Below are 19700 nucleotides of genomic sequence, written 5' to 3'. Positions count from 1 at the left end.
ATTTAAATCCTTTGCCTATGTATTCCTTTTTCTTGCCTAACCGCCCTGGAATAGAACCTCCAATAAAACGCTGAAGAGAAGTAGCATGATACAGTTTTGAAGAGGAGAATAGGGCCTCGGTTTGTGAATAAAATGCAAATTCTTAAAAAAGCACAATCAAATACGTCTTAACCCTATTAATCCAGGAAAACAAAAGTTACCTTTTGTGTCTCCAAAGATCAGTTCTCTAGAAGTTTTCTCCTTAATCACATTTTATTGACACTTTCCACCCATGTATCAACATCATAAACAAAACCATTCTAAATTCACTGAGACTAATGCTGACTAGCAATCCAGGTGTTAGTTCTATTCTTGGTTCTGCCACTGGTCAGGGTCTGCCACTGGTCACCTACAAGATCCTTTTTTTTTTTTCCCCGTCAAAAATGAACTGGATGAATGGTTTAAAACTCAGAGTAGTTTTCTAAAATTTTTTTCCCCACAGACGCTTTTCTTCAAATATTAACTGACGTTGTTTGAACAGCTTTGAGGTCACTCATTACTCCCCCTCCCACCAACACACACACATTCAGGCCTAGAAAAGATACAGCATCTTTTAAAACAGCAGCAAGTATCACCCCAACTTACACTCTTTAAAAAGTCAGTTTAAGTAAGCTGACCTTAAATCTCACTATTCTTATAAAATACAAAGGATTCCTCAATCATTTTACCTGAAACGATTTTTGTGGTCTCATCTCATCCAATTTCACTCCAAGCATTACGTGCTTCTGTGCCTCGGGATCTTTGTAAAAGCTTTGTCTACTCCCTGGAATGTCCTTCCAGGGCTTTTCCATCACAATCTTAGTCAAGAGCCCCTTCTGTGAGGTCACCTTTGATGACCTTAGTCTGATATTTCTCTCAGTTCAGCAGTTTCCCTCTGCCTTTCAGTATAGCTATTTTATGTTTAACTCTGGCTATTTGAGATCAAGGACCACATTTGTCTAACACAATGTCTTATTCTGACAGAAAACAAATGTTTATTAAATATTTTAGACAATATCATCAAAATAAGGGAGAGCAAAATAACTGTCTTGTAAGTCTACTCCTTCATTGGGGTTTTGGGTTTGTTTTTTTTTTTTTTTTGCCATGCAGCTTATAGGATCTCAGTTCCCCAACCAGGGACTGAACCTGGGCCATGGCCATGAAAATCCAGGATCCCAACCACCAGGCCACCAGGGAATTCCCAACAAGTCCACTACTTTGCGGAGAAGGCAATGGCACCCCACTCCAGTACTCTGGCCTGGAAAAACCCATGGATGGAGGAGCCTGGTAGGCTATAGTCCATGGGGTCGCCAAGAGTCGGACACAACTGAGCGACTTCACTTGCACTTTTCACTTTTATGCATTGGAGAAAGAAATGGCAACCCACTCCAGTGTTCTTGCCTGGAGAATCCCAGGGACGGGGGAGCCTGGTGGGCTTCTGTCTATGGGGTTGCACAGAGCTGGACACGACTGAAGCGACTTAGCAGCAGCAGCCACTACTTTGAACAACACTATTAACAGCTTTCCATGAAAACAATAAATTCTTGCATTATTTCTGAATCACTTGTATGGTGTATTTAAATCTTTGACCTAATGAGAAGTGTGAAAAACACTCAGACCTCTGTGAAGAACCACAAAGCTACTGGATATCCTTTCAATTATGGTTGGAATTTCAGAATGACCACTAATGAGATTTAAGAGGATTCTGAAAATACCTGCATTACATCAGTGTCAAAATTCTCACTTCACTCTCACTTAGGACTCGATCAGATAAACACTACACTGTAGCAAGTGAAGAAAGGAGTCTCGGTCCAGGCCTTCCCTTCAGCTGCCTGGAGAACCAGGAGGAGGGGAGCTTAGCTCTCAGTGCTCCAGGCCCTCTGCATCTACTCCAGTCATCACATTCCTCACTGTGACAGCATGGCTTCACTGGTCTAACTCCTGGAAAGAACTGGTGCTCCTCACTGACCCCAGCCCAGATCTGGCTCGCTCTACGCTTTCTGCAGCCTCCCTGAATCTCTCCATGCCTTGTTCAAGGCCTCTGTACCCCTGTGCATCCCACTGCCGTTGTTCAGTCGTGTCCAACTCTTTACGACCCCATGGACTGCAGCACGCCAGGCTTCCCTGTCCTTCACCATCTCCCAGAGTTTGCTCAAACTCATGTCCATTGAATCAGTGATGCCATCTAACCATCTCATCTTCTGTCGTCCCCTTCTCCTGCCTTCAATCTTTCCCAGCATCAAGGTCTTTTCCAATGAGCCGGCTCTTCACATCAGGTGGCCAAAGTATTGGAGCTTCAGCATCAGCCCTTCCAATGAATACTGAGTGTTGATTTCCTTTAGGATTGACTGGTTTGATCTTCTTGCTGTCCAAGGGACTCTCAAGACGGTCTTCTCCAGCACTGGCCCCCAATTTGGATTCTACTAAGAAGCTTCTCAATGCTTGGAACAGTCTCAGGGTTTTTCCAGAACATCTAAAGACAAATAATACTTGAGGATTCTGCCTCAGCATTAAGATTTCTGACCTCTACCTCCTCAGGGCAATGTTGCAGTAACTTCCTTTAAATATGCACACAGACCAAAGACCTCAAGGACTCAAATACCATAGCGGTTTATCTGTGAATATCTTTCTAGCTGCGATGCTTTGATTCTTGAAGTAGGAAACCTGCTGGTAAAGTCATCTAGTTAGTATCACCTGAAATGGCAGTACTCATCATTTTCTGAGTTACTGACTCATTCCTTCCCTCAAACCACCCACTAAACTGGTCTCCCCTTTGACTCCCCATGCAGGCAGTCTGGGTTCAATGCCTGGTCAGGACACTAGATTCCACAAGCAGCAACTAAAACATCCTGAGTGCTGCAACTAAGACCCAGCACAGCCAAATAAATAAAAATAAATTTTTTAAAACCATGCGATCATTTAAAAGTTAAAACAATACTTATCTACTTGTTTAGTCTTAAGGTTTTTTTTTTTTTTTTTTTTTAAGAAATCTTAGGATGATGGAAATTCAGGATTGCAGAACCAGTTATTAAAAAAAAAACAACAGCGCAACACATCAGGTGCTCTGGTTTTTGTAGCTGCCACCAGGGATGCCTCCTGATAGCCAGGCTCTGATGGTCAGCAAGACGTCCGTTCATGGGTCCCACAGGACTGCAAGTGCTCCTACGGATGAGGAGCAGGCAACTGGGCTAGAGAGCGGCTGTCATGACGGACACCTGGGAGGGACTGAACCCATATGACACACTCACCCCAAAGGCAGCTTCAGGTATCCAGGGAGACCCTAACTGAGTGCCGCATCACTGACAAGCCAAGAGTGGGCTGTGTCTGTTGAGGAGGACAACAGGGCTTTCACTTGGTCCTGGTCGCACCCAGGTGCGACCCCGTGATGGTCTAACTGTGAAACCCATTTCAAGTTGGTGCCCCATCAGCTAGCCTACTGAGAAAACAGTTCTTCACACGTTCTCTCCAGGGCACAGTGTAAAGACAGCAGACTGAATACACCCCAGACTCTCTAGAAGAGATCTATTACCTTATCTTCATAGCTGGGGCCTGAAGAGCAAGCAGGCTTCTAATTAAACATACACCCAGGGGCTATAATTCTCTCCAAAGACTGGAAGGGCCAGCAGGCCCCATCTCTGCACCCGCCTCTGCCCCATCTGTGGTAGCCAGTGTCTCTGAGAAAGGACCCAGTGCCAAGGTAGTCACCTATAGGGAACATCCCGGGACAGCCTCGCTCCGGAAGTCAGCAGGGCTTGTCTTCCTCAGCTCAACAGGACTGCAGCAAACAGACACAGGAAACTGGCTCTCCTGCCAGGCTCAGTGTAGAGGGAACATTTGTATACTTTAAAAGCTGCTGCCTGAGGGTCTGGTGTCTGGCTTCACACCAGCCTGAATTTAGGTGCTGACTGGGATCCTCCCCTTTGGGCCAGTGACAGACCCGGGCACAGCCTCAGCTACTGAGAGCCAAAAGCAATACAGTAGGCTGCTTGGAAAATTAAAAAGGTATGAGATACACCAAGGTACAAGTGCAGGGCTGAATGAGAAAGCTCATCTCCTATGAGACTAGTCATTCAGGATCAGATGGGGTGCCTGTTTTATCTAAAAAAGGGTGTCAAGAAAAATGAAGAAACAAAAGAACAGAATCCAAACAAAAGACCAAGATAAAGCCTCAATAAAAAAAATTGGGCTTCCCAGATGGCACTACTGGTAAAGAACCTGCCTGCCAATGTAGGAGACGTAAGAAACACGGGTTTGATCCCTGGGTCAGGAAGATCCCCTGGAGGAGGGCACGGCAACCCACTCCAGTATTCTTGCCTGGAAAATCCCATGGACAGAGGAGCCTGGCAGGCTGCAGTCCATGAGGTTGCAAAGAGTCAGACATGACTGAGGGGACTTAGTACACACAAGCGATTTACCAGATAAGGTTTTAAGTTACAATAGAGGCTAAGTTCAGGAGAACAACATATGAACAAAGTAAGAATTTCAAAAGATACAGAAAATGTAAGCAAGCAGAAATCTTAAAACTAAAAAATATGAAAACTGAAAAAATATGACAGAGGGTTCACCAGCAGACTAGAGGAAGCAGAATGCAGGAAGAAACGAACTTGAAGAAGAGAAGAAACAAACCAGTAGACAGGGCGGTGCAAGTCAGAGCAGCAGAAAGAAAAAAGGATGAAAACAGCTTAAAGGACTTAGAGACACCACCATGCTACCAACATTCGCATGGTAAGGGTCTCTGAAGGAAAAGAGGTAACTAATTTGAAGAAACAATGGCTGTAAGTTTCCCTAACTGGAGGAAGGAAACAGACACTCAAATCCAGGAAGCTCAGGGAGTTCCAAAAAGAGATGAAGACACCCACACCATGACATGTTATAACTCAAACGTCAAGACGAGGAAAGACTCTTAAAAACTCACAAGAGAACAACTTGTTATGCACAAGAGAACCCCCAAAAGACTAAGCAGTTCTTCAGCAGAAACTCTAGGACAGAAGGGACTAACAGCTGAAAGAATACTCCACCCTGAAAGTCCTTCAGATTTGGAGGTGAGGTAAAGAATTTCCCAGACAAGCGAATACTGGAGTTTATCACCACTAGCCCAACCTCAAGAGAAATTTTAGAGATTTAAGTTGAAACAAAAAGGTGCTAATTAGTAACAGGAAAACACAGTTTAAATCCCAATGGTAAAAGTAAATATAGAAAATTTAGAATAGCCTAAAGCTATAAAGATGGTGGACTAATTACTTATAAAGCTAGAATAATCATTGAAGACAAAAAATCAAACATCTGTAACTACACTCATTTGTTAAGGGCAACACAGATAAAAGGATGTAAACTGTAACATCAAAAGCATAAAAAGGGTAGGGGGGTATAAAATGCAGTGACAAGAATCCCACCTTGCCACTTTTACTCAATACACTACTAGACGTCCTAGCCAGAACAACTAGGTAAGCAAAAGTTAGAAAAGGCACCCTTCCAAAAGGAAGGGAAGAAGTAAAACACTTACTATTTACAGGTAACACATTATAAATATGAAGAAAACCTAAGATTCACCAAAAACTATTAGAATTAATAAAATCAGTAAAGCTGCAAGACACAAAATCATACACAAAACTGTTGCATTTCTATACACTAAAAATACACTATCAGAAAGAGAAATTAAGAAAATAATTCCACTTACAATTGCATCAAACAGAGGTATCAATTTAAATAAGGAGCTGAAAGACCTGTACACTGAATCCAATTAAAAACTGGGCAGAGGAGCTGGACAGACATTTTCACAAAGACAGCCAGCCAACAGATACAGGAAAAGGTGTTCAACACCATCAGGGAAATGCAAATCAAAACCACAACGAGGTATCACCTCACAGCACAGGAAACAATTGAAATGTTCTATAGAAAAGTAGCCCAGAGTACTACCATAGTAAAAAACCTGCTTAAGGTTCTCAAACATCGTGTCTTAAGGCGAGTGCAGAGAAAAAGAGTAAGCTGAGCAGTCAGGCAATAAAAGGGAAATTTATTAGAGGAAAAAGAGAGGGTGACTGGCTCTTATGGAGAACCAGTGTCCTCCCTTTCTGATGGGGTCCTTCTAATACCCCACCAATGAAAAATTCTCTGAAGGGATGGTTAATTTTTAGCCTGTAGTTGAGTCCTGTGGTCATGCAGCTGAAGGTCTGGAATCTGGTGGTCTCACAGCTTTGAGAAGATAGGGGCCAGTGAGAAAACAAAATGCCATTTGGGCAATTTGGTCAGTCTCGCAGATCACCGTGATTTTATTCTTCATTTGCGAGGCAGACATAATGAGCCATCTTATCAATTAGACCCCATGTGAGCCCTAGCATCTTCAATTTTTAAGTCCATAAGGATAATCTGGAAATCTTGTTAATAACAGAAATTGAGTCCTAGACCCAGAAACTGAAACATAAGTCTGAAACAGAGTCCAGAAATCTGTCCCTTAACCCTCTTGTGCTGCTTCTAAGTCACTTCAGTCGTGTCCGACTCTGTGTGACCCCATAGACGGCAGCCCACCAGGCTCCCCGTCCCTAGGATTCTCCAGGCAAGAACACTGGAGTGGGTTGCCATTTCCTTCTCCAATGCATGAAAGTGAAAAGTGAAAGTGAAGTCGCTCAGTCGTGTCCGACCCTCAGCGACCCCATGGACCGCAGCCCAGCAGGCTCCTCCATCCATGGGATTTTCCAGGCAAGAGTACTGGAGTGGGGTGCCATTGCCTTCTCTGTTAATCCTCTGTATCAGGGTCCAAGGGATACAATTTAAAATTAAGATTTTTTTTCTCACAAGTTCTACTTCAAAACTTTCATTCTTTCTTAGGAATAAGGGAAGGAGGAAGGAATTGGCACCTACCTACTCAAGGCTACGAGACCATTGGATTCCAGACCTCCAGCTACATGATTACAGGACTCAGCAACAGGCTAAAAATTAACTATCCCTTCAGAGAATTTTTCAATGGCGGGGTGTAAGAAGACCCCATTAGAAAGGGAGGACACTGGATCTCCTTAAAGGCCAGTCACCCTCTCGTTTTCCCTCTAATAAATTTCCTTCTCTTGCCTGACTGCCCGGCTCACTCTTTTTCTCCACATGCGCCTTACAATAGCAAGGTAGAGAAATTTTTGAAACTTTGCTGCACTGACTATTCTAATTGATGTTTATAAAAGTATAAGTGAAAATTCTCTGAAAATAGAGAAATGGACAGTCATCGCCACAAAATTTCACACACAAAAATTCTCTGCAAATATAAATTGTCATCCCCACAAAAAATATTGCTTTTTGACAACACAGGTACAAAAGTTACCAGACAGTAATGTTAGAACCTATTAGAGATGAATATGAAATCTAAAACCAGTAATGTAAAAGTTTTGATAACCAACTGCAGGAAGAATTAAACGCACTAGTAAGCTGTATTAGAAATGTGACTGAAATCTGGAAGAGTATAAAATGGGTTATCCCTCAACTTTATGGATGACATCTGATGAGCGATCAGTTGTCCTCAAAGACAATGCCCATTTCATCTACATATACCTTTAAATGCTACAAAAATTTAGAATAAGATTTTGGGGTTCTTATGTTCAAGTTGATTCATACAATGAATCATACAATCATACATTCCAGACGACTCCAGATGGTGTCAAGGAACACACTTTGATGCAAAGTCTTCCACAGCTATGTTTCTAAACCTGGCAAATCACCAAATCACAAGTATTTGAGCACTAGTTAAAAATACAGACACAGATTGCATGAAACGGCTTAGGAATTTAGGAATTCTTTCAATAAATATCCAGGGAGATTGTTATGATAAGCCATTGAGAAATATGGTCATATGACATCTACTCTAAATAGAATAACATTTTTTTACCCATTTCCCACCCATTGAACAGACAAAAATACAAAGTTTGACAATGCTCTCTGGTAATGAGGCTTTGAGAAACACATATATTACTGGTATAAGTGTAAAGTAGTACAATTTCCATAAAAAGTGAGTTGCAGTATCTACCAAAACTGTAAATGCAGATACTCTCCAACCCACAAATACCACTTCAGGTTTTAGTCTATAAATATATCTACATACAAAAAGCAACATATGTAGAATTTTATTCACTGAAGTACCAACTATAATAGCAAAATTCTTGAAACAAAAGAGGAAGTACTAAACAGACAAGATAGTGAAAGAGATCCAAAATATTATCACTACCTGGAAAAAATACAGCACCATTTAGGCCAGTATATAAAGCACGCTCAAATTTGTGATAAAATAAGGGGGAAATAAACAACCAGAAAAGAAAACACAAACTAAACCCAAAGCTAGCAGAAGTAAGCAGCCGAGATGAGAACAGAAACAAATGAAATAGAGAACAGAAAAAATAAATTAAAATTACTGAAACCTAAATTTGGTTCTACAAAAAGATCAACAAAATTGACAAACCTTTAGCTAAATGGACTAAGGAAAAAAAAAAGAAATATATGCTAAAATGAAAGTGGGAATATTATCACTGTTTCTACAGAAATAAAACAGACTATATGAAAAGTGCACTATGAACAAATGGACACTAAAAAACTGAATAACCTAGATGAAATGGACAAATTCCTAAAACACAAAACCTATTAAGACTCACAAGGAAACAGAAAATCTGAATAGGCCCAGTAACTAGTAAAGAGATTGAATCAGTAGTCAAGTCTCTCAAGAAAGAAAAACCCTGGATCTGATGGCGTCTTTGGTGAACTCTACTAAATATATAAAAGAGAACTATACCAATCCTCAAAATTTTGCTAACAGTTGAAAAAGGAACACTTTCATTCAATGAGGATAGTATTACCCTGATACCAAAGCCAGACAACTACAAACCAATATCCCTTATGAACACTGATGCGATCCTCACCAAAATACTAATGAACAGAACAGCATATTAAACAGATTAGACACTTCTTAACAAATGGGGTTCATTATTGGGAGAGAAAGTTAGTTCAACATATAAGAACTGTTCAAAGCAATACATCATATCAACAAAATGAAGTGGAAAAAAACACAATCATCTCATTGATATATAAAAAGCACTTGACAAAATTCAGCACCTTTTATAATAAAGACACAAAAGGCACAGGAGGAAGCAAAGGCCACATAATGAAAGCCATATAATGCAAAACCCATGGCAAACATTATACTTAAAGGTGAAAGACTAATTATTTTTCCTCTGGGATCATGAACAAGGCAAGAATGCCCACTCTCAACACTACTCTTCCACACATAGTACTGGAAGTTCTAGCCAAAGCAGTTAGGTTAAGAAAAAGAAATAAAGGATACCCAGATTAGAAAAGAAGTAAGTGTTAAGTGTTAGTCGCTCAGTCATGCCCGACTCTTTGTGACCCCATGGACTGCAGCCCACCAGGCTCCTGTGTCCATGAGACTTTCCAGGCAAGGATACTGGAGTAGGTTCCCATTTCCTTCTCTGAAAATAAGTAAAATTATCTACATTTTCAGATATGACCTTATATGCTTAGAGTTTAGCAAACCTTAACAACTTCACAAAAAAGCATTAGAACTAATAAATTCACCAATGGAACAGGATAGTCAGGGCACAAAAAACAATTGCAATTCTACACATAAATAGTGAACAATCAGGAAAAAACACAAAGACAATTCCATTTTCAAGAGCATCAAAAATAATAAACTACTTAGGAATTTATTCAATCAAGGAAGTAAAAAACTTGTACAATGGAAACCACAAAACACTGCTAAAAGAAATTAAAAACAATCGTAGAAACAAAACTGGAGAACTCGCATGTCCTGATTTCAAAACTTACTATAAAGCTATGGTATTGAAAATGGTATAGTATTGGCACAAAGACAAACACAGACAAATGGAAGAGACAGCCTAAAATAAACCCTCATATACATGGTCAAATCATCTCTGACAAGGGTCTAAAGACCATTCAATGGAAAAAGACCATCTTTACAACAAATGGCACTGGGAAAATTGGATAACCACACACAGAAGAATGATGATGGACCCTTATCTAACACCATATAAATATATATGCGTGTGTATACTTTGTGTGGATCACAATAAACTGTGGAAAATTCTGAAAGAGATGGGAATACCAGACCACCTGACCTGCCTCTTGAGAAATTTGTATGCAGGTCAGGAAGCAACAGTTAGAACTGAACATGGAACAACAGACTGGTTCCAAATAGGAAAAGGAGTACGTCAAGGCTGTATATTGTCACCCTGCTTATTTAACTTATATGCAGAGTACATCATGAGAAACGCTGGACTGGAAGAAACACAAGCTGGAATCAAGATTGCCGGGAGAAATATCAATAACCTCAGATATGCAGATGACACCACCCTTATGGCAGAAAGTGAAGAGGATCTCAAAAGCCTCTTGATGAAAGTGAAAGTGGAGAGTGAAAAAGTTGGCTTAAAGCTCAACATTCAGAAAACGAAGATCATGGTATCTGGTCCCATCACTTCATGGGAAATAGATGGGAAAACAGTGGAAACAGTGTCAGACTTTATTTTCCTGGGCTCCAAAATCACTGCAGATGGTGAATGCGGCCATGAAATTAAAAGACGCTTACTCCTTGGAAGGAAAGTTATGACCAACCTAGATAGCATATTGAAAAGCAGAGACATTACTTTGCCAACAAAGGTTCGTCTAATCAAGGCTATGGTTTTTCCTGTGGTCATGTATGGATGTGAGAGTTGGACTGTGAAGAAGGCTGAGCGCCGAAGAATTGATGCTTTTGAACTGTGGTGTTGGAGAAGACTCTTGAGAGCCCCTTGGACTGCAAGGAGGTCCAACCAGTCCATTTTGAAGGAGATCAGCCCTGGGATTTCTTTGGAAGGAATGATGCTAAAGCTGAAACTCCAGTACTTTGGCCACCTCATGCCAAGAGTTGACTCATTGGAAAAGACTCTGATGCTGCGAAGGATTGGGGGCAAGAGGAGAAGGGGACGACAGAGGATGAGATGGCTGGATGGCATCACTGACTTGATGGACGTAAGTCTGAGTGAACTCCGGGAGTTGGTGATGGACAGGGAGGCCTGGCATGCTGCGATTTATGGGGTCGCAAAGAGTCAGACAGGTCTGAGCGACTGATCTGATCTGATATATATATATATATAAACTCAAAATGGATCAAAGATCTACACGTAAGACCTAAAACAATAAAATTCTTAGAAGAAAACATGGGACAAAACATTCCTGACATTCAATTTGAAAATGATTTCTTGGACATGACACCAAAGGCAAAGGTCACAAAAGAACAAACTAACATACTGGACTTCATGAAAACTAAAAAACTTTTTGTGTCAAACAACATTATCAACAGCATAAAAAGGTAACTCATTGAATGGGTAAAAATATTTGTAGATCATATCTGATAAGGGACTAATGTCCAGAATATTTAGAGAAGTCCTAAAACAACAAAAACAAAATTGGCAAAGAACATGAATAATCATTCCTCCAAAGACTATAGAGAAACAGGCAACAATCACGAGAAAGGATGCTCAACACCACTAATCATTACGGAAATGCAAATCAAAACTATGAGATACCACCTCACATACACAAGAGTGACAACTACCCAAAAAACCAAACAAGTTTTGGTGAGGATGTGGAAAATTTAGAACACTTAATTCACTGTTTGTGGGAATGTAAAATGGTGTGTGTTCACATGTGTGTGTTCAGCTGCTCAGTCGTGTCTGACTCTTTGCAACCCCATGGACTGTAGCCCACCAGGCTCTTCTGTCCATGGGATTCTCCAGGCCAGAATACTGGAGTGGGTTGCCCTTCCTTACTCCAGGGGATCTTCCGACCCAGGGATGGAACCCAGGTCTCCTGCACTGGCAGGCAGACTCTTTACAACTGCATCCCCTGGGTACAGGTGCTTTAAAAAACAGTATAGGAGACCCCCTCCCCCCAAATTAGCTCAACCTTGGAAGCAACCCAAGTGTCCATCAACAGATGAATGGATAAGCAAAATGTGGTATAACTGTGTGTACAAATGTATGCCCGCACACACATACACAATGGAATTTTACCCTGCCTTAAAATGGAAGGTGATTCTGCAATATATAACATGGATGAACTCTGAAAACATGAACCAAGTAAAATAAACCAAATATAAAAAAGACAAACACCCTGATCCCACTTACATGAGGTTGCTGCACTAGTCAAAATCGTAAGAGACACAAAGTACCAAAATGGTTGCCAGGGGCTGGGAGGAGGAGAGAATGGGGCATTACTGTTTACTGAGAACAAGATGAAAAGAGCTAAGGGAATGGACAGTGGTGATGGTTGCATGACAACGTCAGTATATTTAATACCTCTGAACTGTACACTTGTAATGTTTACATGCACTTGTGATGCCTGCTGTTCAGGCACCAAGTTGTGTCCTTTACCGCAATTAAAAAAAGAAAAGTAAAATATCCCTATAAAGATACCTAAGAAATGCAAAACAGCTGTTTCCTACAGTAAGAGAATAAGGCTGGCTAGAGGACCCTGAAGGAAGGGAACAGTACACACTATGTACCCTGCTTTTCTTCACTTAAATGTTGAGTCACGTTAACTGATTACTTCCTCAAAGACTAATACACAAAAAAATCTTGGCAGCACTTGGAAACATTAATAATTGTGAATATATCTATTACTACACATAACAGTTGAAGGGGTGGGAATCCTTTTAGAGACTTTTGGCATTTGCTATCTAAAAGTACCTAAATCCGGCAAAAACAGGAAAAAATATAGTTGAGTCATGCTCAACTTAGGGAACTGTTTATTGAAAAGTAGGTTCAACCGCCGACTATTAGTAAATACTTCCTCTTTTAGTCACGATTTTCACATCCTTTCTTAAAATGCCCAAACATAACGAAAAATTAATGCTGCCAAAGATAAATATGTACTATAACAGGATGACTATTTCCTGAACCTATTAAAAGACATTCCCTTAATTCTGTAGCACAATCTGATTTATAATGTTTACATACCATTTAAAGAACAAAAGTTTGTAGAATTAAGTTGGTAACAGAGCAAATGAAAACATACATTTTTACTGTTTGCCCTCAACCTCAAATAGAAAAGCTTAAAGGAACAAACTTTAAACTGACCATTTATATACATTTGAGATACAGCTAACCAGCCTGTGGCTCTTCTTCCATGTCATTTTCCTTTTTAGTCAGGAGTTTTTCCTTCGAAACACTGGATGTTATGAGCTTGGTAAACCAAACCTACTTTCTAGGAAGTGCACACGATATTTAAAATAACAGTAAATGTACATGATATTAAAAATAACAGTAAATGGGTGTGCGGACCACATACACAACACAGACTAGATAAACCTAGACATTTCTTTTTAAAATCGGCATCATACAAGACTCCACGATGATATAAGCACGTTTTGGTGAAAGGGGAAACTTTCCGTAGTTGTTAAGTTTCCGCCTTCCCGTCATTATAGGGAAATCCTGGAAGGAAAGCTCGGAAGGCTCTGAAAGGCGAGCCCTCCGGGAACGTTTCCTGCCGCGCTCACCCAGCCAGGAGCTCTTCTCCCTTTCCTCCAACTTCTCTACAAACCAGCGCCGCGAGCAGCCTCCCCACCCCCTTCCAGAAAGTCAAGGCTGCGCCCGCCGACCACCACCTCCCTCCAACTCCGGACGTTCGGACGCGGCCGCCGCCGCCGAGGGCGACTCCGCACACCCGGATCGCGGCACAGGGACCAGAGCCGGCGGCTGCCCCCGCACCGGCCCCGGGCCCACCCAACACGAACAAAAAGAGTCGCGGCGGACGGGGGGCTGCCTGCGTCGTCCCCGGCCGGGCCTCAGGCTCCCTCCCCGGCCCCCTCTCCGGACGGGGACCCCGAAACCCGCAAGGCCGCGGGCGGGCAGAGGGGCGCCGTCGCGCAAACTTACGCCCCAGGGCCGGCTGGGCGCCGCGAGGGGCGCGAAGCGGAGCCCACTGAGGAAAGGCCGCCGCCGAAATGTCCCCAGCCCAGCGGCCCCGACTCCCCCAGGTTTCCCGCTCCCCGTCCCCGCGCCCGAGACGCCGCGCGAGCGTCCCCCGGTGCCCCCCAGGGCTGCTCACCGAGGCCGCTGAGACCCGCGCTCCGCCACCGGTCACTGGCTCGGACTTCTGAAACCCAGAGGGAAGAGGGCGGCGCGCTCCCGAGGACCGCCCGCGCCGCGCGTCACCGCACCGCCCCCGCTTTCCGCCCGCGCAGGCGCGCGGCGCCCGGTCAGGTGACCCGGTCCCCATGGTAACAGGGCGGGGGGCGGCTCTCACCTCCTGCCGCTCTAGCCCACCTGCTCCTCTCCCCACAGTTCCTGCACTTCGGCCCTGTACCACCTGCCTACTGCTGCTGTTCACCTGCGCACATGCTCACTTGGTTCCCATCACCTCCAACAGAGTCCTGAGAACCTGTCGTTCGGCGATTTCCTGGCCAGCCTTAGACTTCCACCACACTCACAGGCTGTTAAACATTCCTCCCACTAACCCTTCTGGACTCCTGCCTTCTTTGCGCTATAACTTTTCTCTTTGGTTTTTATTACTCTTTGTCTGTCTGATTTAAGTTTGCTGGTTGTTGAAGGTTATGTGTCGTAGTCCACAAAAGTAATACCTGTATCCTAATCAAAAACTGAAAAACTATTAGGAACTGTCCTAAGAACATAAGGTATACGGTAGTCTTAATTTGGTGCTTACATCAAAGGTAGATACAACCATCTTCTTTAGGGGGCAAAGACACTGAGGCACATTTTACCTACGTTTTCCATACTTACCATGGAATAGCAGTACTTGAAAAAACAGCATTAACTTAGAAGCATTTTATTTCTAGCTAAATTATTTAGTGCCATGATAATTTAACCTATGGTTAAATAAAAATCTGAGCATAAAAGAGACAATAAGATGAAAACTTAAGACTTCAAAGAGTTGTTGGTCTAACTAATAGACATGTAAAAACAACTGGAACGGGAAGAAAGAAGTAAAATTGCTTTTGTTCACAGGCGACATAGTTACTTAGAAACTCCCGAAGAACTGACCCCCCACACAAAAAAACCTAAAACTAATAAGCAATTACAGCAGGGTTGCAGGATTCAAGGTTAACATACAAGAGCCAATTGTTTTCCTATATGACAGCAATGAACAACTGGAATTTGAAATTAAAGACAATATCACTCAGCACAAAGAATGAAACAATACTTAGGTATATCTGACAACATATGTAAAAAATCCATATGGAAAAAGCTAAAATTCTAATGAAAGGAATCAAAGAAGATACAAATAAATGGAAAGAAAGTCTGTATTCATGAAGAGGAAGAATCCCTATTGTCAAGACATCAGTTTTCCCGAAGTGGATAGATTTCACAAAACCTCAGTCAAAATCCCAACAAGGTATTTTTTGAACATCAAGAAAATGATCTAGAAGTTTCTTTGGGAAGACAAAAGTCTCAGAAGAGCCAACCCAAAATGGAAGAAGAACAACAAAGTCACAGGCTTGTGTGTGCCAACATCAAAATGTATTATAAAGCTACAGTAATCATGTAGTCAGGTATGGATGTGAGAGGCGGACCATAAAGAAGGCTGAGCACCGAAAAATTGATGCTTTAATATTGTAGTGCTAGAGAAGACTCTTGAGAGTCCCTTGGACAGCAAGGAGATCAAACCAGTCAATCCTAAAGGAAATCAACCCCAGATATTCACTGAAAGGACTGATGCTGAAGCGCCAATACTTTCTCCACCTGATGCAAACAGATGACTCATTGGAAAAGTCCCTGATGCTGGGAAAGATTGCGGGCAGGAGAAGAAGGGGACAACAGAGGATGAGATGGGTAGATTGCATCATTGACTCAATGGTCATGAATATGCACAAACTCCTGAAGATCATGAAGGACAGAGAAGCCTGGCATGCTGCCATCCATGGTGTCACAAAAAGTTGGACACGGCTTAGCAACTAAACAACAATAGCAGTAATCAAGGCAGTGACTTCCCTGGTGGCTCAGAGGGTAAAGCGTCTGCCTACAATGTGGGAGACCTGGGTTCGATCCCTGGGTCAGGAAGATCCCCTGGAGAAGGAAATGGCAACCCACTCCAGTACTCTTGCCTGGAAAATCCCATGGACAGAAGAGCCTGGTAGGTTACAGTCCATGGGGTCGCAAAGAGTCGGACACAGCTGAGCGACTTCACTCACTCACTCAATCAAGGCAGTACGGTAACTGCAAAAGACTAAAAATGTAGATCAATGAACAGAATACAGAACCCAGAAATAGACTCACACAAGTATATTCAATTGATCTTTAACAAAGGAGCAAAGGTATTCAACAGACAAAGGGTAGTCTTTTCAACAGATGGTACTGGGGCAACCGGGCCTCCACATACAAAAATTTAATCTAGACGAGACTTTACACCTTTCACAAAAATTAACTTGAAATAGACCATAGATCTACATTTATAACTCAAAACAATAAAACTTCTGTAAGGTAACATAGGAGAAAATCTAGGTGACCTTTGGTTTGGTCATAAATTTTTAGATACGACACCAAAAGCACAATCCATGACAGAAAAAATTAATAAGTTAGACTTCATTAAAACTTAAAAATTCTTTGTGAAAGACAGTGTTTAGAGAATTAAAAGACACCAACTCTATTCTATCCCATGGACTGTAGCCTGCCAGGCTCCTCTGTCCATGGAATTCTCCAGACAAGAATACTGGGGTGGGTTGCCATTTCCTTCTCCAGGGAATCTTCCCAACCCAGGGATTGAATCCAGGTCTCCTGCATTGCAGGCAGATTCTTTACCATCTGAATCACCAGGGAAGCTCTTATAGAGAATGAAAAGACAAATCACAAACAGAGAAGATATTTGCAAATCAAAAAATCTGATTACACATCTAATCAAAGACTTGCACATAAAATATTTAAAGAACACCTAAACTTCAACAATAAGAGCCCAGTTTAAAACTGGGCAAAAGAGCTGAACAGACACTTCACCATAGATAGCAACTGAGTGTATGAAAAGAGGGTCCACAAGCATGACATTAGGGAATTACAAATTAAAGCAACACTTTGAAATACACTACTGCACACCTTTTTAGAATGGCTACAATCCACAACACTGACAATGCCAAATCCCGAGGAGGATGCGGAGCAACGGGAACTCTCATCCATTGCTGATGGAAACGCAAAATGGTACAACCACTTTGGAAGGCAATTTGGAAGTTCTCACAAAGCTCAACAAATTCTCAGCATATCACCCAATTATCATGCTCGTGGATATTTGCTCAAATGAGCTTAAGACCACACAAAACTCTGCACAGGAATATTCATAGCAGCTTTATTCATAATCGTCCAAAATTTTTGAAGCAAGTGTGATATCCTTCAATAAAGGAATACATAAACCATTCTACATCCATAAATGAAATATTATTCTGCAATAAATTGAAAATGAACTACCAAGTCATGGAGAACAGGGAGGAATCTTAAAGGCATGTTGCCATTTCCTTCTCCAGGGGATCTTCCTGATCCAGGGATCAAACCCAGGTCTCCTGCATTGGCAGGCAGGTTCTTTACTTCTGAGCCACCTGGGAAGCACTTAAATGCACATTGTATGTGAAAGAAGGTAGTCTAAAATGGTTACATCCTATATGATTCCAACTATATGATGTTGTGGAAAAAAGTAAAATGATAAAGGCAGTAAGAATATCAGCAATTGCCGGTGGTTTGGAAAATAGGAGAAGGATGAGGTATGTGAAGCAGAGGGGAATTTTTTTTTAGGATGATGAAGCTATTCTGTATGCTACTGTAATGGTAGATCCATGACATTCTGGATAGCAGGTAGTATAATTATGTATGTATATATATTAAGTCTTCATTTCCAGTTCTGTGATTGGAGCATTAAGAACCCTTGGAGTTTCATGCGTGACCAATGTGTCCTTGTTATGCTAATAATGTGGCTCCTGATTGGAGCAGGGCTCGGGGGAAAAGGGGCCCTAGAAAACTTCATGATGGAAGCTGATCACCAGAAAGACCAAGCCTGAGATTAGAGGGTTGGTGCTTTCAGCACCACTCCCCAACCTTTGGCAAGGGGAGGGTGCTGAAGAGTGAGTTCATCTATGGGCTAGTAATATTATCCATTGTACCTAGGTAACGAAACCCCAAATAAAAAATCTAAACACCAGGGCTTGATGGAGCTTCCTGGTTAATGAACATATCGAAGTACCAGGAGAGTGAAGCACCTCCAAGTCTACAACGAGAACCTCCTGCCCTGGGGACTCTTCCAGACCTTGCTCTATGTATCTACCTGGCAATTTATTTGTGTATGCTAATGCTATGTCACTTCAGTCGTGTCCGACTCTGTGCGACCCCATAGACGGCAGCCCAACAGGCTCCCCCGTCCCTGGGATTCTCCAGGCAAGAACACTGGAGTGGGTTGCCATTTCCTTCTCCAATGCATGAAAGTGAAAAGTGAAAGTGAAGTCACTCAGTCGTGTCCGACCCTCAGCGACCCCATGGACTGCAGCCCTCCAGGCTCCTCCATCCATGGGATTTTCCAGGCAAGAGTAGTGGAGTGGGGTGCCATAAAACCACAATCCAAAGTACAGTGCTTCCAGTGACTAGTAGCTAAGTACCAAACTTGAAGGGGCACTGTGGGAATCACTGAATGTGTAACCAGTTGGACAGAAGTGCCAACATCATGAGGATGCCATTTGGGCTCTTGTGTGATGTGAATGCAGTCCTGTTAGAGATCTTGTCCTTTGACTTGTAGGATCTAACAATAATTCTGGGTAGTTAGTGTCAGGTTGAATGAAACCACAGGACACCCAGTTGGTGTCAAATAATTGTTGATGGAATGGAACTTGCTATACAATGGCCAAGAACCCTGATGTGCAGTGATGTATCAGTATTGGCCCATCATTGGTGACAGATGTACAATACTAATAGTCAGTTAAGTTCAGTTGCATCCAACTCCTTGTGATCCCATGGACTGCAGCATGCCAGGCTTCCCTGTCCATCACCAATTCCTAGAGCTTATGCAAACTCATGTCCATTGAGTCAGTGATGCCATCCAACCATCTCATCCTCTGTCGTCCCCTTCTCCTCCTGCCTTCAGTCTTTCCCAGCATCAGGGTCTTTTTCAATGAGTCAGTTTTTCTCATCAGATGGCCAAAGTATTGGAATTTCAGCTTCAACATCAGTCCTTCCAATGAACACTCAGGACTGATTCCCTTTAGGATGGACTGGTTGGATCTCCTTGCAGTCCAAGGGACTCTCAAGAGTCTTCTCCAACACCACAGTTCAAAAGTATCGATTCTTCAGTGCTCTGCTTTCTTTATAGTCCAACTCTCACATCCATTCATGACTACTGGAAAAACCAAAGCTTTGACTAGACAGACCTTTGTCAACAAAATTCTGTCTCTGCTTTTTAATATGCTGTCTAGGTTGGTCATAGGTTTTCTTCCAAGAAGCAAGTGTCTTTTAATCTCATGGCTGCAGTCACCACTAATTCTATAGGTTAGGAAAAGGGTGAATTGTGATTAGGGAGATAGAAGTACATGAAAACAATCTGTGCTATTTGCTCAATTTTTCCGCAAACCTAAAACTGTTGTAAAAAATTAATTTAAAATACAATAATTACACAAATAGAGTGGTGATGAGTGTTTAAGAAAAAGCTCAAGGGTTTATACA

General features: G+C 42.1%; 1 protein-coding gene across 5 annotated transcripts in view; it reads right to left on the bottom strand.

Moving 5' to 3' along the window:
* SDCBP (syndecan binding protein) overlaps window positions 1–19700 on the bottom strand; it is a 53315-nt gene that overhangs the window by 20197 nt on the left and 13418 nt on the right. The window contains exon 1 of one of the 5 annotated variants that reach the window (XM_061438793.1): window positions 14107–14388. The exons of 1 other annotated variant lie outside the window; for it this stretch is intronic. In XM_061438793.1, the coding sequence (XP_061294777.1) occupies window positions 14107–14277 (171 nt within the window). In that variant the 5' untranslated portion in view covers window positions 14278–14388. Of the gene's footprint in view, window positions 1–707; window positions 6525–14106; window positions 14389–19700 lie in introns of those variants that run through there. 3 more of the 5 variants (XM_061438796.1, XM_061438794.1, XM_061438795.1) reach the window with 3 other exon arrangements.

The sequence above is a fragment of the Bos javanicus genome, chromosome 14 (assembly GCF_032452875.1).
Source record: "Bos javanicus breed banteng chromosome 14, ARS-OSU_banteng_1.0, whole genome shotgun sequence".
Lineage (NCBI taxonomy): Eukaryota > Metazoa > Chordata > Mammalia > Artiodactyla > Bovidae > Bos > Bos javanicus.
This window is presented reverse-complemented; position numbering and strand designations above follow the sequence as displayed.